Source organism: Cnephaeus nilssonii, assembly GCF_951640355.1.
Source record: "Cnephaeus nilssonii genome assembly, chromosome: 8".
Taxonomy (NCBI): domain Eukaryota; kingdom Metazoa; phylum Chordata; class Mammalia; order Chiroptera; family Vespertilionidae; genus Cnephaeus; species Cnephaeus nilssonii.
Window position 1 is genome coordinate 41,240,816 of NC_137079.1, and position 24,255 is coordinate 41,265,070.

A 24,255-nucleotide genomic window follows, 5' to 3' on the forward strand; every position below is an offset into this window, starting at 1 on the left:
CTATGAGATCGTGTGTTACCTGATGGCAAACCACGTGCTTTCCTCGGCACTTTCACTTTCTTGTTACATGACAATAAAATTCTTGACTGGATTCTTGATGGTTCCTAAGTACTGCATTTTCCATGGAATAAATATGACAAGTTAACTAGTTGTAAAAACACATGCTATCTAATTTAACTCTCTCTTGAAACATGTGTACTCATAACAGCAGACTTGCACTGTCAGACACTCTTAGGTGTTTCTATAGATTATCCTATATAATAAAAGCGTAATATGCAAATCGACCGAAGGTGAAACAACCAGTGTGGGGCGGGGTGGGGGTGGGGTGGGAAGGACCGGGCCAGTGAGCAGGTGGCGCCAGGCCGGCCAAGGCCAGTGCCAGCGGGCAGAGGGAGGGAATGGCAATTGCGGGGGGGGGGGGGGGGGGCGGCGGCGGTGGTGGTGGTGGTGGTGGGGACCAGCAGTGGCGGAGGGGTGATGGGGGGGGGGCTGTCACTGGCCCAACTGGCCCATCTGGTAGCCTCCTGCAGAGGGAGGGAATGGTGATTGGGGGAGGGGGGGCTGTCACTGTCCCAACTGGCCCATCTGGTAGCCTCCTGCAGAGGGAGGCCAGGCGGCGGCAGTGGCAGGGTACCCTGATCAGCCGGCCCAGTGGCCCAGTCGCCTCCCACAGAGGGAGACCAGACTGCGGCTTAGGCTTGCTCCCTGCAGGTCTCCCAACCAACCAATGGGTGTTACAGTTGAATTGTTTTAGTAGTGATACACAGTGAGCTTAATAAGCAGTTAGGGCCTTGGCCAGTTTGGCTCAGTGGTGAGAGTGTTGGCCCATGTACCGAAGAGTCCAGGGTTCAAATCCCGGTCAAGGGCATGTAGCTCAGTTGCAGGTTCAATCCCTGGCCCCAGTTGGGGTGTGAGTGGCAAGTAACCAATCTATGTGTCTCTCTCACATTGATGTTTTTCTCTCTCTCCCACCCTCCTGCCTCCCTCCAACTCTGTCTAAAAAATCAATGGGGAAAAAAGCAGTTAGGGCTATGTGAATACTATTATTCCTTTTTACAGAGAAGGGAACTAAGGCACAGGTGAATCTGTCCAAAGTGTCAATACATGTACAGTGAGATTTTTGAACCCAGTCAATGGTTTTTAATCAAGTTATCAAGCAAACCATGGCCTGTTTTTGGAGTTTAATGAGACATAGCTACACCCATTTGTTTAGCATTGTGTTAGGATGGCAGCAAAGTCGAATTTTTTTTTTAAATAAGTCTTTATTGTTCAGATTATTACAGTTGTTCCTTTTTTCTCCCCATAGCTCCCCTCCACCCAGTTCCCACCCCACCCCATTGTCCTCATCCATAGGTGTTCAATTTCTGTTCAGTCTCTTCCTGCACCCTCCACACACACCCCTCCGAGAATTGTCAGTCCACTCCCTTTCTATGCTCCTAATCTTACCTTATAAAATAGTAATATGCAAATTGACCGCACCGTCGCTACACCCAAGCCACACCCACCAACCAAAGCCACACCCATCAGCCAATCAGGGCGAGTATGCAAATTACCCAACAAAGATGACGGTTAATTTGCATATACTGAGGGAGGGAGGAGTGAAGACTGAAGACAACTTAGAAGGAAGAGGGAGGAAAAGCGGAAAGCAAGGTGGCTGCCAGAGGGAAAGCCCGGGCGGGGCGGGGCGCGGCGGAGCGCTGCGGGGTGGAGCGCGGCGGGCGGCAGCGGCGCGCGGGTGCAGGTGTGGTGGCCCCAAGGCTGCGGCAGCGGCAGTGCACGCGGCCGAAGCGGCAGCTTGCAGGATTGAATCCTGCAAATGGGCTACTAGTTCTATTATATTCATGTTTATTCTGTTCATAATATTTTTTATTCACTCGATTTTTAGATTCACTTGTTGATGTGTATTTGTTGTCACTTTGTTCATAATTTTTATCTTTATCTTCTTCTTCTTCCTCTTCTTAAAGAATACCCTTCAGCATTTCATATAATACTGGTTTGGTGGTGATGAACTCCTTTAGCTTTTTCTTATCTGTGAAGCTCTTTATCTGACCTTCAATTCTGAATGATAGCTTTGCTGGGTAATCTTGGTTGTAGGTTCTTGCTGTTCATCACTTTGCATATTTCTTGCCACTCCCTTCTGGCCTGCATAGTTTCTGTTGAAAAATCAGCTGACAGTCGTATGGGTGCTCCCTTGTAGGTAACTGCTTTTCTCTTGCTACTTTTAACGCTTTGCACTCGCTTGCTTTTTTCTCGATTCCTTTATTCTAATGCTAACCGTGTCGAGTCACACTCGACATCCGAGTGCAAAAGGTTAAGATTCTCTCTTTGTCTTTTGCCCTTGGCATTTTAATTATGATGTGTCTTGGTGTGGTCCTCTTTGGATTCCTCTTGTTTGGGGTTCTCTGCGCTTCTTGGACTTGTAAGTCTATTTCTTTCACCAGGTAGGGGAAGTTTTCTGTCATTATTTCTTCAAATAGGTTTTTAGTATCTTGCTCTCTCTCTTCTTCTGGCACCCCCATAATTCGGATGTGGGTACACTTGAAGTTGTCCCAGAGGCTCCTTACACTATCTTCATATTTTTGGATTCTTTTTTCCAGTTGGGTGTTTTTTTGCTTCTTCGTATTTCAAATCTTTGACTTGATTCTTGCGATCCTCTAGTCTGCTGTTGGATCTCTGTATACTATTTTTTATTTCAGTCAGTGTATGCTTAATTTCTACTTGGTCCTTTTTCATATCCTTGAGGGTCTCACTAAATTTCTTGGGGGTTTCTAGAAGACTCTTGAGTAACCTTATAACTGTGGTTTTGAACTCTATATCCAGTAGTTTGTTTTCCTCCATTTTTTTCATTTGTGACATGTTTCTTTGTCTCCGCATTTTGGCTGCTTCCCTGTGTTGATAGAGTGGCTTTGTGTGCTAGGTGTCCTATAGGGCCCAGTGGCTCAGCCTCCCCAGTCACCTGAGATGGACGCTCTTGGTGCACCCCTTTGTAGGCTGTGTGCACAATCTTGTTGTAGTTAAGCCTTGATTGCTGTTGGTATCACTGGGAGGAATTGACCTCCAGATCAATTGGCTGTGAGGACCAGTTGTGTCTACAATAAGAGAACTGCTGTGCTGGAAACACCCTTATGGGGCAGGACTTGCTTCAGTGGGGCTTTGGTGCTCACTAAGTCTGCCCCCTGAGTGTGTCTCTTACGGATCTGAAGAGTTGTAATCTGGTGTGGTCTCACTTTGACCACTGGGTACACTGGTTCTTGGATCTCCAAGGAGGTGCAAAGTCAACCACTGCCCGAGGCCACTCAGCAGGAGCTAGAGACATCTGCAGATTCCTCCTCTTAGTTTGGGGTTTAGAGGTGCCCAGATGAGGTACAGCTGTGAAGCAATGCTGACGAGCCTTAGGCCTTCTTTTGGAAGCTCTGGGGTTCTTTGATCCAGCTGCAGTTTGTTAGGTTAGGTTGCAAAAGGCTAGACCATTCATATGCAAATGCCTATGCGCACAGCTTGGGTGGGGTTGTAAATTGGGTGGGGCGTGGTCTCAGGGAATCACAGGGCAGTGCAAATAGCAATGGTTGCCCGTTGGCCCTGCCCCGGATAGGTCCCTAGGTCTCTGTGTCCTGTGGCCCTGTGCAGGAACAATGAATGCTGCGATCACCTCTGAGACAGCTGCCCTTGTGTTCCAGTCTGATGCCAGACAGTCCAGTTTCTTCCTAGACGAGTCTGGGTCCCCAGAGTCTTGCCCGGAACTGGAGTTCAGAGCAGTTGGGAGTTTGTATCTCCCTCCCGATTGAAAAAGACCACAGCGTACCCAGTTGCCCATTTCCGCGCGCGCCTCCATACCTTCGCTCTTCCATACCTCTGCACCTCCTACCAGTCTAGATGCGCTTTTCTCTTTCCTTCTTGTAGAATTTCCACTTAGCCAGCCTTCCCGTGGTTCTGGATGATATGTTTTATCTTTTAGTTATAGTTTTGATGTGGTTGTGCGAGACATTAAGTTCAGGTGTTTACCTATGCCACCACCCGGCAGCGAAGTAGTTTTTATTTTATTTTATTATTATTTTTTAATATATTTTATTGATTTTTTACAGAGAGGAAGAGACAGGGACAGAGAGTTAGAAACATCGATGAGAGAGAAACATCGATCAGCTGCCTCTTGCACACCCCCTACTGGGGATGTGCCCACAACCAAGGTACATGCCCTTGACCGGAATCGAACCTGGGACCCTTGAGTCCGCAGGCTGACACTCTATCCACTGAGCCAAACCGGTTTCGGCAGCGAAGTAGTTTTGACAGAGACCTCAGACCTGAAATATCTATATTAAAAATATTTACTATTTAGTCCTTTAGTGACTTTATTGATTCCTAGTCGTAACCATTCAACACCATAATCTTTCAAGGTGCACCTTAAAACCGGGAATGTTAGGCTGTGATTCAATACTTACATTTTCTATCCATCTGTCACAAAACTTACAGGGAAGAAGGGGAACTAATTTCTAAATAGCAAATGGCACTAGGCTTGATTTCCATTAGCTTATGAATGTTAGTCAAGAGGACAAAAATGTCTAAATCAATCAAGAGGTAACAGGGAAAGATCCAGAATTATCAAGGAATGCTTCACAATTCTACTCTGCTGCCTCAACTGGAATTTTAAAACCATTTTTGTGTATGTGTGTGTGTGTGTGTTTAAACCTACAAACAATATTGTATTGCTTTTGGTTTTCTTGCAGATAAAAAAAACTTCCTTCTAAAAAAATAGTGATAACTCATACCTTTAGGGCTGAGAAAATGAAAGATGGCAGGTTTTAGCTATTACTCGTTTTAGGCAGAGAGAGGTGATTTCTATGGAACAAGGCAAGAACCAGATCATCTGATGCAACGCTCACAGGTAGAATGAAGCAGTTCTAATTTAAGTAAAATATTTACCTAGCGCCCGCCTGGCCACAGTGGCTGTGACTGAGTGTTGACTTATGAACCAGGTTACAGTTCGACTTCCGGTCATCCTCAGAAGGAATCATGCAGGAGGCAGCTGATCAGTGATTTTCACCATTGATGTTTCTCCCTCTCTGAAATCAAACCTATATTTAAAAAACACACAAAACATTTAGCTAGCTCCTTAGCCTTTCAAATTGCTTTAATTCTAAAGAAGCAATCATTCAAGAGATAATCATAAAATATAATGCCTACAATAGCACTGTAAATAGGCACTACCCCCCATGTATTCTTAAAACTCCAGAATTATAAAAAAGTTGCCTATTACAACACTGTCAAATTAGTTTTGATTTTACTTTTCAAATGTACAGCATTAAAATACACCAAATGAGTTATGCTAAAAATTTCTAACATTTGTGCATCGAATTTACTTAAATTCTGTTACAAAATACCCAGAAAATGTAAAAGCCACGTGTCTTTTCCCCTCCATAAATAGCTCAGGTTCATAAATGTATCATTACTGGCTGACATGCAGCCACTAAATTTGACACAAAAGGCAAAATAAAATTTTCATCTTGTGTAGACAAAATGAGGTATTAAGTTTCCCCAGATAAATACTGGGTTAACACATTTCAATTACTTTTGAGCCCCAGATTGCAGGCTCTTGTCCCAATAACAACTTAAATACCAACCTTCCCTGAATAACATGATTCATCTCCAATTGTCTTTCTTTAAATATATTTTTATTGATTTCAGAGTGGGATAGAAACATCAATGATGAGAATCACAGATTGGCTGCCTCCTGCACACCCCACACCAGGAATGGAGCCTACAACCCGGGCATATGCCATGACTTCCTAGTTAGTTCATAGGTTGACTCTCAACCATCGAGCCACGCCAGCTTGGCTCCAATTTTTCTATCAAGGATTGTTAGTCTGCAATTGACTTATGCCCATTTAGTTCTCAGACCCTTCTTAGACCCATCTTCTGAGTTTCCCATTAATATTTAAACTAGCTGCTAAGAGGTTCTTAACTACAAGCACTTTGCAAACACTAGACTTTCCAAAACAATGTAGCCATCTTCAGATCATACTTCCATCTGAACTTAGGCAGGCATGCCCCATTTCTACCATGTTTTACTAGTAAGTGTAGCAATAATTAAAAAAAAACCCCAAATTGCTCCAGTTGATTGGCTTTTTAAACTCTATGTAAGAAAGCAGAAAGGGGCTGTCTTCACACATTTACTCCAACAAGAATACAGAGTGTATAGACAGACAACAGTATGGTGATTACCACAAGGAAAGAGGGAGTGGGGGAGATAGAGGAGGGTATAGGGGGGTGATAAAAGGTAATGGAAGGAGACTTAGCTTGGGTAGTGAACACACAATACAATATGATGTATTATATAGACTTGTACATCTGAAGCCTATATATTTTTATTAACTAATGTCACCCCAATAAATTCAATAAAATTAAAGTTTTTAAACATAAAATAATTCTATAGAAAACCCTAATATGCAAATTGACCAAACGACTGGTTGCTATGACGCACATTGATCACCAGGGGGCAGATGCTCAACACAGGAGCTGCTCCTTGGTGGTCAGTGTGCTCCCATAGGGAGCACGCCACTCAGCCAGAAGCCGGGCTCACGGCTTGTGAGTGCAGTGGCGGTGGCAGGAGCTTCTCCCATCTCCGCGGCAGTGGTAAGGACTGCTAGGGGGATGTCTGCCTGCCGGGTTAGGCCCACTCCCTAAGGGATCCCAGACTGCAAGAGGGCTCAGGCTGGGCTGAGGGATCACCCCAGTGCACAAATGTCGTGCACCAGGCCTCTAGTATGGGGTATAAAGTAGCTCCAAATATTACCCCACACACATTATTAATGTCAGATAGGTACATACTAAAAGCAATGATTGTGATGAAGTAATTCAACACGTTATTCTGCCAGACACAGAAGCTTCTGGGCTAATAGTGTGCTGAAAACTGAAAATATATTTGAAAGGTATCTGCTACCAAGTGAACCATCTTAATATAATCTGCTGTACTTTCTATTCCATTTCAGATTTAGTTTTAATAAAGTAATGCAAATCATTTAAAGAAAAAAACCTTTAATTTTAATTCTGATCTAAGCATAAAATGCATTTATATATCACCGTTAAATTTAGTACAAACTATAAAAATGTTAACACTGATGTTTCAACAGAAATCTATTAAGATCCTTTAGAAAAACTAAAGAAACAACAAGTCATTTACTGCTGTGAGGTTAATACATAAAGGAAAAAACATTCACACATTTTATTGAATTTATCAGAAAATAATTTGTCATATTTCTCATAAAATTAAGTTTAAAAGTTGTGTGTGGCTCTATAGCAATTACAATTTGCAATGAAAACACTAAGCCAAATCTTTTATCTAACCAGAACAATCCTAGTTTTAAAAAAAAATCACTAATTGTGAACAGAGTAGATGATGTAGCATAACTTAGTTTAAATCAAAGTGGAAGTTGGTAAAAACTAAATGTTTTCAAGTTTGACTGGCACAAAGAAAATATAAGGGGAAAAATAAAACATTCAGAGCCATAGTTACTACTTTAAAAAAATATTAGATTATTCTTATAGTCAAAACAAATGAATCAAAGCCAGACCGTATGGAATTTTTACACAAACTTCTTTGTATTTCAATGTTGTTTATTGAGGAGTGAACGAGAGACTACTGCCAGACATGCCAACGACACTTCACATTCAAGGGCAGGAAGCTGAAAAGCTTTCGGAACTGAGTCACCACATCAGCCTTTTGGGAAAAAGAACCCGGTGACGTTAAATATGACATCTTCGTGCTTGTTTTTGTCTTCAGCTTTTCCCTCAATTTTTGGATCTACTAGTTTGCTGGGTAGCCTTCTTTCTACCCTACAAAAGACTCACACTCAATTAATAGAATTAACACTAGGTGTATAGCAAATTATTTTAATACACATCTATGCTGAATAACGGATCTTAAAGCTGATGGTCTTAAATTTCCTTATGTCTAATGAGGAAATGAATTTAATTTCCCTTTCACTTTCAGATGGGTGGGTTAGACCAATAGAAAAATATTCTTCAGTGCTACTGTAGGGCTTACGGGGACTTCTTCAGTGGTATGATAGAAAGCCATCTGAACACCATTCTGAAACCCAGTGCTTCTCTTCCTGCTGTTGTGGCTTTGCAGAAGAATGGCCTACACACAACTCTACTGCTCTCTTTTGCTCAAAAACAAAACAAAGAAACCTAAACAAAAGGGTAAACGTTTATTCGGAGTCAGTTTTCTGGTGGTGATCTTAAGGTCCTTCAAGCAGAATTCAGGAGCTCCTGTATGGCCGCCTGATGCTCAGGACTGAGGTGTGCTATGCATTCAGTCCACAATCCTCCAGAAGTCTAGGGAAAAAACCATTTTCACAGATTTAGATCAAGTGCAATCAATGATCATTCAGAAATATTTTAATAATCACCATCTGGTGAATGGCAATAATGACAATGTACTTTCTTTACAAATAGATTAGTTAGATGAATATCATTGTAAAAGCAAGAAATCGGTTCATTTCTTTAAAGTTCATTGCACTCACAGTAAATTTTCTTCAGTTTTGCACAGAGAAAGCTACGCTAGGTAGGTGACCTAGTAAGTAACCAACACACATGAATTTAGGGAGTAAAAATAATTTAAAAATATAATGCTTTAAGCACTGTAAATACACACTCTCTAATCTATTAGGAGACCAGGCGCATCTTCTTTTCTTCACAGATATGCAGACAAATCTATACTAATAAAAGGGTAATAGGCCAATTAGACCCAGTCGACCGGACATTTTTCGGTCATCCGGTTCTCCTTCTGGACAAAACCATGGTGGCGGGGGGCCGAGGCAGAGGCGGTTAGGGGCGATCAGGCAGAGGGGTTAGGGGTGATCAGGCAGGCAGGTGAGTGGTTAGGAGCCAGCAGGCCCGGATTGTTAGAGGGTTGTCTGTCTGTGAGAGGGCAGTCGGACATCCCCCGAGGGATCCCGGATCAGACAGGGTGCAGGCCGGGCTGAGGGATCCCCCTCCCATGCACAAATTTCATGCACCGGGCCTCTAATTTATATATAATGAGTAAGTGCTAAGCACCAACTAAAAGGTTCAAAATGTTTCAAAAATGTAAGACATGTTTTAGTTGTAATATATAATGAAGACATATATTTATATATAATCTATCTGAGGCTTGGAGTCAGGAGAATATAAAAATAAAATTTCCTTAGTTCATTAGATTGCTTCTTGTAATAGAGAACATGAATCCCTACCCCAAAAACCCAAACAATTTTTCCCTCTTGCCCAATTTAATCAAATCAGCTTACCTGTACTTGGCGAACTACATTAGCCAGACGTTTGGCACAAGGATCTTCATGTTTAATTGCCTCATGCATTTCTCCTTCTGCAATTATACTGAATATTTTGGGTAGATTGGTATTGTTTGGGCCAAGAACGATTGGATGATTACTGACAAAAGAGAAGAAAATCATTATAAATAAAAATTACAAGGAGAAATCACTCAAGCACTCATATTTGAGTATAACTTCCCTCCAATAATGAATTTAGTTGTTTTTTACAGAATGATTATGCATTCACTAAAATCAACTACCTTTTAAAATTCAGTAGGAGAAAAGCCAGCTAATTTTACTTACTAGCTCTTGTTTCTTTCCATGTAAATTAGAAAGAAATACTGGCTCATCTCTCAGGGCTGTTTTAAGGGCCAAAAATAGACTGCTCTAAGTACTTTAAAAATGTGACATAAAAAAAAAAAATCACCCAAAAAACAAGATATTAACATGAATAACAGCTCTTTTTTTTCTTAAATTAATTTTTATTGATTAATTTTAGAGAGAGGGGAGAGTGTGAAAGAGAAAGCCTGATTTGTTGTTTCATTCATTTATGCATTCATTGGTTGATTACTGTATATGCCTTGACCAGTGATCACAGTCACACCATGGCACATCAGAATAATGCTACAGCCAATCAAGCTACCTAGCTGGGGCTAAGAAGTGCATGTTCTTTTTTTTTGTTAATCCTCACCAAAGGGTATTTTTCCCATTGATATTCAGAGAGAGTGGAAGGGAGGGGGAGAGACACAGAGAAAGAAACATCCATGTGAGAGACAAACATCGATTGGTTGCCTCCAGAGATTGAGCCCAGAAACTGAGGTACACACCCTTGACTGGAATCAAACCCGAGACCCTTCGGTCTGCAGGCTGGCACTCTATCCACTGAGCCAAACCAGCCAGGGCAAGAATAACAGCTTTTTAACACAAATTTCATTTACGTACTACAAAATGGTTTCTAAACTAAATTTAAAGTCAAATGCTAGATAGGCATTTTGAGAATGAGCCAGGATATAAACTGCAGGCAGGTTTACTGCAAAGAAATACAACAGTGAACCGAACTAGAATTCCCGAGTAGTAGTCATTTCCAAGGGAGATGATCAAATAGCATGGTGGAGAACTGGTCACTTCAGAGGCAGATGTAGGTAAGGAGTGTGTGGTCTCCAGGAGGGCTGTTAACAGCAGTAATTAATAGTGACAGAACCCAGATCTGACTAATATTCAGGAAAACTTGTATTAGAAAACAAACCACCAGAGAACATGCCTTTGATTTAATAGCTTCTGTAGCCTCCAGGTTGTTGTAACTCTTACATTTACTCATAGGCACAAAATAATATTAATAATGCCAAGACCCAGGGCCAGATCTTGATTGCCAGTCTGGTATACTTGCCCGTATCACGGATTCTTGAATCCAAACAAAAACACCTGAATTCCAAAATAATGGTATTAACAATGTACCTCAATCTCATTCTACTAATAAATTATATTACATCAATTATACCACAACAAAAAGGAAATTTAATCTAAAGCCAAGTAGATAGATAGATAGATAGATAGATAGATAGATAGATAGATAGGGTGGGAGAAAACTTTAGAAGGAAACCTTAAAATATCAACATTTTATAATGCCTCATCTGTTGAAATTAATTCCATAAAGAATAACCCAAATCAGATTATGAGGCCATCTTAACTGTAATATATTTTGTTAATATCTACATATATATATATATAAAAGACTAAGTGATCATCCGACTGTCCAGGAGGTATGATGTGCACTGACCACCAGGGGGCAGATGCTCAATGCAGGAGCTGCCGAGCTGTGGTGACTTGGCAGTGGTGGTTCTCGGGTGATGCACTCCAGAGAGGAGGAGGGAGCCCAATTCTGGGGTGCGTCATCAGAGAACCGCCCTCTTGCAATCCAGGACCCCTTGGGGATGTCGGAGAGCCAGTTTCAGCCCGATCCCCACAGGCCAGGCCAAGGGACCCCACCTGCCAGAGGGACCCTGCTCACTCCGCAGACGCCCTTAGAGCCACGGAGCCACCCCAGCTGTGGCTGGCTGGGAAGGGACCATGGGAGGTTGGCTCCAGGGTATGTCCAGCCCAGTCCCGCCCCACCGGCCACCTTCTAATTTATTTCCTTTCAATGTGCATAATTTGTGCACCGGGGCACTAGTGATTTTGACAGCAAGCATTATTACAAACCTACAGACCTGAGGGTTGTGCACAAGAAGCACTGTTTTATGTGAAGGGCAAAGAAATGAGGTCTACCTGTCTCTTTTCTTACCTTTCAATCAGATCGCACAGATAACTGAAAGTCTGAACAGCTTCTTCTTTATCTTCATGTAGTGGAAGCCAAGACAACCAGTGCGGCAGGACTTCTTCAACGTTCACACAGTCAGGTTTGAACTTCATAATTTTCCCTACTGCTGAGATGCAGTTCTCTGTAGCATTGACATTTTCTTTGGTCTTGGAATCAACAGATTGAATAACTCTTACCAGCAGTGGAAGTGCTTCTAAAATAAGCATTTGAAAAAGGCCAGTTAAAACCTCACATTTTCTTGCAAATGAACATAAACATTTATCTTTGGTCCAGTTATTGGTTATAATGAAGAAATGTTCAAGTGTAAGGAATGTTTTGTTATCTTGGCTACAAACATAGTAATGAAAGGGGGATCGCCCCGACAGAATCAGGAACATTAGCATTCTGTTAACTTAGAGACCCCAAGAAGTTAGTAGTCCACCCAGATTTACCACTCTCCTGGTCACCTTAGGGTTCCTAAGTTTTTAAAAGCCGCCCAGCTGTATTCATGTTAAACGCACAGGGACCTCCAATATGTTTAAAAAGTTTTAAAAGTGATGTCAGAGGAATGGCAGCGTGAAAGGTTCTCTTGGCCTCCCCCACGAAACTTTAGCAAGTTGATCAACTCTTAACTCAATAAAGGATTCTCTGCTCAATATAGAGGCATGCCTGAGACCTGTGCATTGAAGCATCCAATGGTGGGCGAATGGGGAGGTGAGAAGGAAGAAAAGCTCATCCTGGAAATGGGAGGAAGATGGTGGTAGCAGGCACTTCCTTTGGTTGGGAGGAACAGAGTCTCAGCAGGCACTCCATGAGCAGTGAGACCAGTGGCTGAGCCAGCTGAGACTGCAGCAAGGACACAGTACAGGGGTTCTGCCGCTGCTGTCTGCTAAAGGAACGAATCCAGAGTCCTGCCATACCACCTTGGACTCCCAAAACTTGCCTCCCATCGCCCATGGTCTTGTGTGGAGCATATTATCTGCAAATGGAGAGCTATTGCAGCAGAATCGCTGGCTCCCTTTTCCCTCTGTAAGCAGGTCTGGAATCACCATTACCAAGAGGCAAAAAACAAAAACAAAAAACAACCACACCCCTAAGCAGCAGGGCTGTACAACAGCTGTGGAGGTCAGCTGTAGGATTTCAAGAGGTAAAAATCTTGTGATTCAGCACCACCTACTAGAAAATAGTAGAAGACCTCTTGCGAGAAAGCTGCTAGAGAAAGGCCAATAATACACAGATGCCTAGAAAGAAGAGACCAGCAAATACTATGAATAACCATGGTAGTGAGTAAGCTCAGAAATAAAAATCCCCAGAAAGCAAACTGGAACACATGGAAATATGTGACAAAATATGAGAAAATACTGACAGGCAATTCAATGCAATCAGAAAACAAATTAGTTAACATTTCATACTTTACTAAAGAGACTGAGACTTTAAAAAAAATCCTGGAAATGAGCATTCAATTATGGAGATTAGGAGTCAACTACTGAGCATAGGAAACAGAGCAGACCAGATGGAGAGAAACATTAGTGATGTCGAAGTAGGAATCTAGAGATGATGCAGAGGGAAGAAAAGAGAGACCTGAACATAAGAAGGAAAGGGAGAAAGGGCGGGAGGGAGAGAGAGAGAGAGAGAGAGAGAGAGAGAGAGAGCGAGAGAGAGCGAGAGAGCGAGAGAGAGAGAGAGAGAGAGAGAGAAAAGGAAAGAGTGAAAGAAAGAAAGCGAGCCTGGCTGGTGTGGCTCAGTGATTGTCAACCTAAAAACCAGGATATCATGGTTTGATTACCAGTCAGGGCACATGCCCAGGTTGAGGGTTCAATCCCCAGTGTGGGGTATGTAGCAGGCAGCTGCTCAATGATTCCCTCTCATCAATTGATGTTTCTACTCCCTTTCCCTCTCTGAAATCAATAAAAATATATTTAAAAAAAAGAAAAAGGAAGAGGACTATAAAAACTGACTCCATCAGAAAAAGCAATCTTATATAATAAAAGCCTAATATGCTAAGTGTCCAGTCATCCATTCAACCAATCAAAGTGTAATATGCTAATGATATGTTAAGGCCGCTCAACTGCTCACTATGACATGCACTGACCACCAGGGGGCAGACGCTCTGACTGGTAGATTAGCTTGCTGCTGGGATCTGGCCGATCGGGACTGAGCGAGACGGGCTGGACACGCCCTGGATTGTGCGAGAAAGCTGCTAGAGAAAGGCCAATAATACACAGATGTGTATTATTGGCCTTTCTCTAGCAGCGTGCCTCCCTGGCCCCGATCGTGCACCAGTGGGTCCCTTGGCCTGGCCTACGCCCTCTCACAATCCGGGCTGAGGGATGCCCCCCTCTAGTGCACCAATTTCGTGTACCGGATGCCTCCCCGGCCCCGATCGTGCACCAGTGGGTCTCTTGGCCTGGCCTACGCCCTCTCACAATCCGGGCTGAGGGATGCCCCCCTCTAGTGCACCAATTTCGTGTACCGGGCCTCCAGTATGTAAGAATAATAGGCATAGCAGAAGAAGAGAGGTAGAAAAGATCAAAGAGCCTATTCAAACAAACAGTGGATGAGAACTTCCCAAACCTATGGAAAGAACTAGATCCTTGAATCCAAGAAACAAACACAACTCCTAGTTACCTCAATCCAAAGAGGCTCTCTACAAGGCATATTGTATTAAAACTGTCAAAAATAACAAAGAAAAAATTCTCAAAGCAGCCAGTGAAAAGAAGGAAGTGACCTACAAAGGAAACTCATCAGGGTATCATCAGACTTCTCAGCAGAAACTCTATAAGCCAGAAGAGAGTGGAACCAAATATTCAAATGACTGAAAGAGAAAATACCAGCCAAGATTAACATACTACAACTAGAGGCCCAGTGCATGAAAATCTGTGCACTCGGGAGGTCCCTCAGCCCAGTCTGCGTACTCTTGCAGCCCGGAACACCTTGGGGGATGCCCACCTGCCGGCTTAGGCCCACTCCCAGGGGGAATGGGCCTAAGCTGGCAGTCAGACATCTCTCTGGCAGCTCGGGAGCCCTCAGGGGATGTCTAACTGACGGCTTAGGCCCACAGCCCACAGGAATCAGGCCTAAGCTATAGTCAGACATCCCTAGAACTGCCGAGGAGGCGGGACAGGATCCCGCGACCACTGCTGTGTTCGCAGCTGTCAGCCTGGCTTGTGGCTGAGCGGAGCTCCCCCTGTGGGAGCGCACTGACCATTAAATGGGACAGCTCTCCTGCATTAAATGTCTGCCCCCTGGTGGTCAGTGCATGTCATAGCGACCAGTTGTTCTGCTGTTAGGGTCAATTTGCATATTACCCTTTTATTATATAGGATAATATATCCAGTAGAGTTATCTTTTAAATATGAAGGAGAAATAAAGACTTTTCCAGACATACAGACGCTGAGGGAATTTATCACCAGAAAACTTCCATTGCAGGAAATACTCAAGGGGGTTATTCCACCTGAAACAAAGAGCATAAGGTCACAACACTATGTATGAGTAAGATCAACTTATAGCATAAACAGGGATAATTTGTAACAACAAAAACATAAAAGGCGAGGGGATAAAGGTCTGAACTGGCAAAGGAGGATGGAGATCAGATGCATATATACTGCTGTATATATGCAACTTTTCCATAAACCTAATGGTAACCACATACAACCTCCAAAACAGACACATAGCTTAAAAAAAGGAAAAAGAAACAGAGAAATGAAGTATAAAATACCTCCAAACAAAAACAACAGACAGAAACACAAAGGAAAAGAACACATGGAGTCACAGAGCTACCAGAAAATAAAGAATAAAATGGCTATTGGAAATCCTCATACATCAATAATTACCCTAAATGTAAAGGGACTGACTTCACCAATAAAAAGGCCGAGAGTAGCAGACTGGATAAAAAGAAAAAACCCAACCATATGCTGCTTTCAAAAGACGTATCTAAGCTGCAAAGGCAAAATTAAACTCAAAGGGTGAAACCTGGCTAGTGTGGCTCAGTGAATTGAGTGTTGTCCCATGCAATAAGAGGCTCTGGTTTGACTGCCAGTCAGGGCACATGCCCTGGTTGCAGGCTTGATCCCCAGTAGGGGGTGTGCAGATGGCAGCTGATTGCTGTTTCTCCCATCTCATCGATGTTTCTCTCTCTCTCTCTAAAATCAATAAAAGCATAACATAGTTTTTTTTAAAAAAAGGTGATTCTTCAAGCAAATAACATCCACAGAAAAACAGGTGCAGCCCTAGCCAGTTTGTCTCAGTGGATAGAGCATCGGTCATCAGACCAAAGGGTCCGGGTTTGATTCCAGTAAAGGGCACGTACCATGTTTGCAGGCTTGATCCCTGGCACTGGTGGGGGCACATGTGGGAGTCAACCAATCAATGTGTCTCTCTCACATTGATGTTTCTATCTACCCTTCCCTTCCACTCTCTCTAAAAATAAGTGAAAAAATATTCTCAGGTGAGAATTAACAACAACAACAACAACAACAACAACAACAACAACAACAACAAAAAGAACAGGCATAGCCATACTTACATCCAACAAATAGATTTCAAGGTAACAAGAGACAATAATGGACATTTTATAATGATAAAGAAAGACACTACATCAAGAAGACTTAACTATTCTTGAAAAATATCAGGAAGCACTGAAATACATAAAGCAGCTACTAACAGAAAAAAAGGGAGAAAGACCAAAACACAATCATAGTTGGGGACCTTAATACTCTATTGAAAGTGCTACATAGATCATCCAAACAGAGAATCGATAAAGAAATACTGGCCTTTAAATGACACACTAGACCAAATGGACATACTTGACATTTACAGACCTATTCATCCCAGAACACCAGATTATACCATTCTTCTCCAGTACACATGGGACATTCTCAAGGATAGACCATATGTTGGGTCATAAAATTAGCCTCAACAAATTCAAGAACATTGAAATTATACCAAGTATATTTTCTGACCACAATGCCTTGAAATTAGAAATCAACTACAAAATAGAAGTAAAGAAACCCACAAATGTGTGGAGATTAAACAACATACTACTACAAAATGACTGGGTCAAAGAAATAAAAGGTGAGATCAAAAGATATATAGACAAATGAGAATTTCAATCTGATATAACAAAACTTCTGGGATGCAGTGAAAGCAGTAATAAGAGAGAAGTTTATATCATTACCAGAGGCCTGGTGCACAAAATTGGTGCACGGGTAGGGTCCCTAGGCTTGGCCAGAGATCAGGGCTGATGTGTGGAGCAACTGGCAGGGTAATCAGAGGGCCCCCGCTGGCCCCCGCCTTGGCCTGCCTGGCACTGCGCACTTGCTGGTCCTGCCTCCAGCCAGTCGCCTCCCTTTGTGGGGTGATCTGGGGGGTCCCCGCTGGCACCCGCCTTGGCTGGCCTGTGGCCTGCGGGGTGGGGTGGGGGCAGCTCCTGTGTTGAGCGTCTGCCCCGTGGTGGTCAGTGCGTTTCATGGCAACCAGTTGTTCTGCCATTCAGTCCATTTGCATATTAGGCTTTTATTATATAGGATGGGCCTATCTCAAGAAACAACCGAAATCTGAAATAACCTAAAATTAGGAACATTACAAGGATGCCCACTGTTATTCAACATAGTACTAGTCAGAGTAATAAAGGCAAGAGAAAGAAATAAAAGGCATCCAAACAGGGAAGGAACTGTCGCTTTTTACAGACGACATGATTCTGTCTTTAGAAAACCCTTAAAGACTCCACCAAAAAACTACTTGAAACAATAAACAAATACAGTCAAGTGACAGGATACAAAATCAATGTGCAAAAATCTATCGCCTTCCAGTATACTAACAATGAGACCTCAGAAAAGTAAACAGAAAAAATAATTCCTTTTGCAATTGTGACCAAAAGAATAAAATACCTAGGAATAAACTTATCAAAGAATGTGGAAGACCTATCTACTGAAAATTACAAAGCATTATTAAAAGAAAAAAATTAAAATGGCCATATTAACCACAGCAATATACAGATTTAATGCAATACCCATCAAAATCCCAATGTAATTTTTAAAAGAAATCCAACAACAAAAACCCCATCAGATTTGCATGGAACCACAACACAAAAGACCCTGAATAGCCAAAGTAATCCTGAGAAAAAAGAACAAAACCGGAGGTATCACATTACCATACTCCAAATTACACTACAGAGCTATGATAATCAAAACAGCATGATACTGGCAGAAAAACAGACACACAGATCAATGGAAATGGGCAGATAATTTTTGAAAAAGGAGCCAGAAATACACAATGGAGAAAAGAAAGCATCTTCAATAAATGGTGCTGGGAAAATTGGAAAGCCACATGCAAAAGATTGAAATTAGACTACTTTGTCCCCATGTACAAACATTAATTAAAAATGGATCAAAGACCTGATTATAAGATCTAAAACAGTAAGTCACACAGAAGAAAACACAGGTACTAAACTTATGGACTCTGGCTGTGAGAACATTTTATGAATTTGACCCCAAAGGCAAGGGAAGTAAAGACAAAAATAAATGAATGGGACTATATTAAACTACTTTCTGCACAGCAGAAGAAACAGACAATAAAATGATGAGGAGGCAGACCAAACGGGACATGATATTTTCAAACAATAGCTCTGAAAAAGGTTTAATATCCAAAAAATATATAGAACTCAATACCAAACAACCCAATTAAAAAATGGGCAGAGGACCCAGACAGACACCTCCCCCCAAAAGACATATAAACGGCCCACAGATAATATGAAAAGATGTTTAACCTCACTAGCAATTAGGAAAATGCAAATCCAAACTACAATGAGATACTACTACCCCACACCTGTTAGAATGGCTAATATCAATAAGACAAGCAATAACAAGTGTTGGAGAGGTTGTGGAGAAAAGGGAACCCTCATTCACTGCTGGTGGGAATGTAGACGGGTTCGGTCACTATGGAAAACAGTCTGGGGATTCCTAAAAATATTAAGAATAGAGTTACATATGACCCAGCAATCACTCTCCTGGGCATACATTAGAAAAACTCGAAACATGTATTTGTGAAGATATATGCACCCCTATGTTCATTGCAGCTTTATGCATGGTGGCTAAGACATGGAGCCACCAAAGTGTCCTGTGATAGAGGATTGTATAAAGATGTGGTACATTTATAGATATAAAAGCCAAGCGGCTGGAACAACCAGTCACTATCAGCAGCCGGGCCAATCAAGGGCCCCAATGGGTGGCCCCCCCAACCTCCTGTGGCCACTCCCCCCCCCCGCTACATGGCCAGGCCCAGCCTGCTCCCCCCCACCAACCCCTCCTCCAGGCCGATCAGGGGTGGCCGGCTAACCTCCTGCGTCCCCTCGCCACTGCTGGCCTGGCCCCGATGGCCCCCATCAGGATGGGCTGGCCGGACCCCACCGAATTCGTGCACTGGGCCTCTAGTCCTATATAATAAAAGGGTAATATGCAAATTGACCGAACAGTGGAACGACTGGTCACTATGGCACTCACTGACCAGCAAGGGGCAGATGCTCAACGCAGGAGCTACCCCCTGGTGGTCAGTGTGCTCCCACAGGGGGAGCGCCGCCTCAGCCACAAGCCGGGCTGATGGCTGGTGAGTGCAGAGGCGGTGGTTGGAGCCTCTCCCGCCTCCGTGGCAGCACTAGGGATGTCTGACTGCGCCTTAGGCCCGCGGGCCTAAACCATCAGTCCGACATCCCCCAAGGGCTCCCGGACTGCTAAAGGGCGCAGGCCAGGCTGAGGGGACTCCCATTGTCGTGCACCGGGCCTCTAGTGTATACATAACGGAATACTACTAGGCCATAAGAAAAGATGAAATACTTACCATTTGTGACAACATGGATGGACTTTAAGGATATTATGCTAAATTAAATAAGTCAGAAAAAGCTAAGAACCATATGACTTCACTCAAATGTGGGATATAAAACTGAAACACATAGACAAAACAGCAGTGTGGTGGTTGCCAAAGGGAAAAGTATGGTGTGTGTGTGTGTGTGTGTGTGTGTGTGTGTGTGTGTGTGTGGGGGCAGGAGGGGGATTTGAAGGGCGTCTGGAAAGATTATTTGACTTTGGGTAGTGGGCACACAGTGCAATATACAGATTTTGTATTACAGAAATATACACTTGCCCTGATTTGGCTTAGTGGATAGGCGTGTCGGCCTCCGGACCAAAGGGTCCTGGATTCAATTCCAGTCAAGGGCACGTACCTTGGTTGCAGGGTCCTCCCCAGCCCGGGCCCTGGTCAGGGCTCATGCAGGAGGGAACCAATTGATGTGTTTCTCTCACATAGATGTTTCTGTCTTTTCCTCTCTCTCCCACTCTCCCTAAAAAAACCATTGGAATCCTCAGGTGAGGATTAATAAATAAATAAATAAATAAAAAAGTACACTTGAGCCCTGACCTGTTTGGCTCAGTGGATAGAGCGTTGGCCTATGGACTGAAGGGTCCCAGGTTCAATTCCAGTCAAGGGCATGTACCTTGGTTGCGGGCACATACCCAGTAGGGAGTGTGCAGGAGGCAGCTAATGGATGTTTCTCTCTCATCGATGTTTCTAACTTTCTATCCCTCTCCCTTCCCCTCTCTGTAAAAAAATCAATAAAATATATTTAAAAAACAAACAAACAAAAAAACAGTACACTTGAAATCTGTATGATGCTATTAACCAATGGGACCCCAATAAATTTAATAAAAACATTTTAAAAAGTCCCATGTTAGGGCTGTGATATATCCCCCAAACCCAAAATAAAATCAAGGTGGAGAGGCACTGATTCCATTCACATTTCATTTCCATTTCTATGAGAATGGAGGCTGTAAATTCTTAAGGGCTACAGATGAAATTTTTGAAAAAGGGAAAGAGAATAAAACAGAAATAGGTAGAGAATGTTTGGGGGTACAGAGGGAGCATGAGGTAAAAACAAAAGGGATACCTGGAAGGACATGCATGTAACCAAATAAACATCAGTACCTGTACAAAAAGGACGATAGTTATCTCCACCATACTGTGCCATGACTCCCAGGCCATACGCAGCTGCTTGCCTGACTTCTGGGCTGCTGTCACATACATATTGGAGCATTGGCCTTAAGAAATATTCTGCATATTTAAATGAGGCAGGACTACAGTGTTCTATAACATCATCAAAGATGCATAATCCCCATTGTCTGTCTGGCCATGGTCTATGTGGACACTACAAAAGAGATACTCTTTTAAGCTTTGAATACTGAAGTACATACAAATACAAATAAATACATAAATAGTCACTATAGACTATTGGCTTCCACAAATATTCCTGATACAGGCAAGGAAAAACAAAAGCAACAATCACTTCTTGTGAATAAAAATCCTCAAAGTACTATACAGATTTAAATAAGTAAAGGTTTAAAAGCCTTGTGTAATTTGTTACGGAATTCCACAATGTGACACTACCATATACCAGGAAGAACCGACAGTGGCAACATTGTACATACATTTACTTTATATTTAAAAAAACGAAATATATGAGGCTATCACCCAGAATCTGATTACTGGTTGTCATAACTGAATTCTGTAGGGTCCATTGCAAAAAATGCAATCATTCTGTTTTCATTTATTAATTTAGTAAGTCATAGATAATCTGACATTTAAAATCACATTTATGTCTTTAGATTATAATTTAATTGAACTATGGAAAGACCAATTAGCAAACTTAAAGTACACACTGAGTGAGAAAATATCCAGGGGAATGCAATAATTTTGATAAAATTAAAGATGCAGTGAAAAAATGTGATTTCTAAGACCCATTTTAATTTCAAAGTATAAGTTCCCAAATGCTGCAATGAAAGAATTCCAAATCAACTATCTAAAATAACTGTCAAGGAGAGGCAATACTTACAATTAGGTTGACAATTAATGGAAGCAGCTGTTCAAACCATGGTAACACCTTTTCCTTGTAGCTACTGAATATTGAGTGTAAAATGTCTGACACTTTGGTCAGAATATAAACATCATTATCATCCTAAAACAAAACACACTCATATGTATTAAAAAGTATCCCCACTATTAACAATAACATTCATTTTTTTAAAATCTAAGAAACATAGAAAATTAAATTTCTTATCACTTTCTTAAAAGCATAGCAAGAATCTGAGGTTACCTCAATGATTGGGTGTTATGCCTCTTATCTATGGAAAGATAAATGTTTGGCAAGTATTGTACTGCATTCACTGCAGATTTTTCTTGATACACAGTAAAATATATGTGACTGAAAAATTATCCAAAATTTCAAAGTTCTGAAACAAAGGGGTTTTTAGTTTTTTTTTCTCCCCCCCCCAAGAACATTTCTAATTTTGGAGTGGGATGGTGGGTCAGTTACTTATAACAGCTCATCGACTTTTGCACAGCAGCATGCGAGCACCCTGCAGAGAACTGAGAAGACCTGGTCCTCCAGGATGGCAACATGCCACATATTCTGGATTTGAAATACACAGCTGAAATATGTTTGATGGTGTCAAGTGGTTTGATGAGGAGAGAAGTGAGTCACAAGGTGAAGAAGAATTCTATTAACCAGTGCATGTACATTATTTACTAGAAGGAAATCTGCATTATCCTGTGGTCCATTAGAAAGACAGCTGATGTTACAAAAAAAATCTGGCCTTAAGCCCTAGGTCTTCAACAGTGTGTGGCTTTAGGCAGTCATTTATCATCTGAATTGCATTCAAGTATCTTTAACATAGTGAAAGCATCACCAAATACAAACGGTTGTGATAAGGAGTATTTAAAAGAAAATACCAGATGAACTCCAAAGTACTTTTATGTATGAAGTATTGCAACAAAATGCACATACAGCATTCAAAACACAAATCAGCTAATTTCAAATTACTTATTCTCTACACACATGAATGAAATATGTCAGTCTTCTGCTAAAGATTACTGATAATTACATCAGAATGACAAGTCAGATGAATTAGAGACTTAAGCATTTAAAAATCTTCCAGATGCAAATGATTATGTAAATTAATTTCTTAACATTTTACCTCATCTTGTAGTGACTCTTCCACCTGCTCATCATAGTCTTCATCTTGTCTTTTAACTAAAACACACCCAAATAAATGTCTTTTTAAATGGTCATCAAAATGGTCAGGTATTACATTAAAAAATAAAAGCATAAAAAACTTACCTTGCCGCAATTCTTGATTTTTAAAATGTTCTTCAAGTTTAGCTTTCAGTATACCTCCCAATTCTTCAAAGTGTTCATTATTAAGGCATCCATCTCCCATTACTTCAATGCACTAAAATGAGGTTGAGCAAAGAAATCAATCCATTAGATTTATGTGTTTTTAAGAGTCAAAAATTAAACTTCATTAAGAATCACAGAGAATCTGAGAAAAATTAACATAATTCAGTATCCTGGAAACTATTAAGTGAGTAGATACACTTGTGTGTTTGTTTGTTTTTGTTAACATGCCAGTATTTAAAAAAATTTTTTTTAAATACATATTTTTAAAACTTGTCCTTGGCATATCTTAAGTGCCAGGCATTATGCTAGTTGCTGAGGGTTCAAAGATGGAACAGACCAACTCGCTTCTAGGAGCTCAATTACACATATCCTCTTTAAAAGACAGCAGGGGAGAAAAGGTAAGTCTGCCATGAAAGGGCATTACAGGCAGAGGGAGTAATATGGGCAGACAAAGATGTTACAGAAAAATCTGACCTTCTTTGGAAAAATAAAATAAATTTTAAACTGCAGGAGTGTAAATGGGGCAAATAAAGATGCTGAAGAACTTTTAAACCAAACTGTGGAGCAAGTTATGAAGCTGTGTGCTATGGTGGTAACCAAGAATACGGGAAAGTGAATGAGACTCAAATAAAGGGCAAGTTAATTCTTGAGACAAGAACTGGGAGGAAAAGAAAGAGCGACTTTTGGAACAAACCAACTAATGATATAAAAAACAGCACGAAGGAGAGAGAAAGCAACAGGGAGGAAAAAAGAGGAATATGGGAGACTAGGACAGAAACTACATGGGAGCTGGAGATGATACTCAAGCCTGGAATACTAGAGGAGCTACTCTTAAAAAAACAAAAGCAAACAAAACACACAATACAAAATGACAATAAAACATTAAAAGAACTGAACGGTTTTGACTTAAAAAAATTTTGTTATAGCCCAGCTGGTGTGGTTCAGTGGTTAAGCATCGACCTATGAACCAGGAGGTTGTGGTTAGATTCTGGTCAGGGCACATGCCTGAGTTGTGGGCTCGATTCCCAGTAAGGGGTGTGCAGGAGGCAGTCAATAAATTCTACTCTCTCATCATTGATGTTTCTATTATCTCCCTCCCTTCCCCTTTGAAATCAATAAAATCCCCCAATATATTTAGCAAAACTAATAAATGAACACCCAACCTTATACATATTTTTAAGAGAAAAATATTTACCTTTGCAAAAGAATGCATTATTTCCGAGAGGACATCTGAATCTGGTTCTGTGCCAATAGCCTTGATTAGAGCATCACACATAAAATGCCACATCTGTGTGAGATACTCAGGACCTCGAACTCTTGCACATTCCAGGAGCAGAGGCATGGATTCTGCTGCTGCCACTCGAACACGTTTTATTGTTAAGGAAATGTAATCATTGTCCTCAAAAGCCTGTTCTATCGTTTTTGCTCACTGA

The 24,255-nt window shown here is 41.6% G+C and overlaps 1 protein-coding gene across 1 annotated transcript in view; it reads right to left on the reverse strand.

Annotated features, from left to right (window-relative positions):
* Window positions 1-6,309: 6,309 nt before the first annotated feature.
* Window positions 6,310-24,255, reverse strand: part of IPO5 (importin 5) — a 56,051-nt gene continuing 38,105 nt past the window's right edge. Inside the window, exons 19-26 of the mRNA XM_079778856.1 lie at window positions 24,018-24,190; window positions 22,763-22,874; window positions 22,620-22,675; window positions 21,479-21,601; window positions 20,575-20,794; window positions 11,587-11,815; window positions 9,282-9,423; window positions 6,310-8,331 (exon numbers count right to left, since the gene is read on the reverse strand). Coding sequence (XP_079634982.1) covers window positions 8,245-8,331; window positions 9,282-9,423; window positions 11,587-11,815; window positions 20,575-20,794; window positions 21,479-21,601; window positions 22,620-22,675; window positions 22,763-22,874; window positions 24,018-24,190 — 1,142 coding nt within the window. The 3' untranslated portion in view covers window positions 6,310-8,244. The remainder of the gene's footprint in view (window positions 8,332-9,281; window positions 9,424-11,586; window positions 11,816-20,574; window positions 20,795-21,478; window positions 21,602-22,619; window positions 22,676-22,762; window positions 22,875-24,017; window positions 24,191-24,255) is intronic.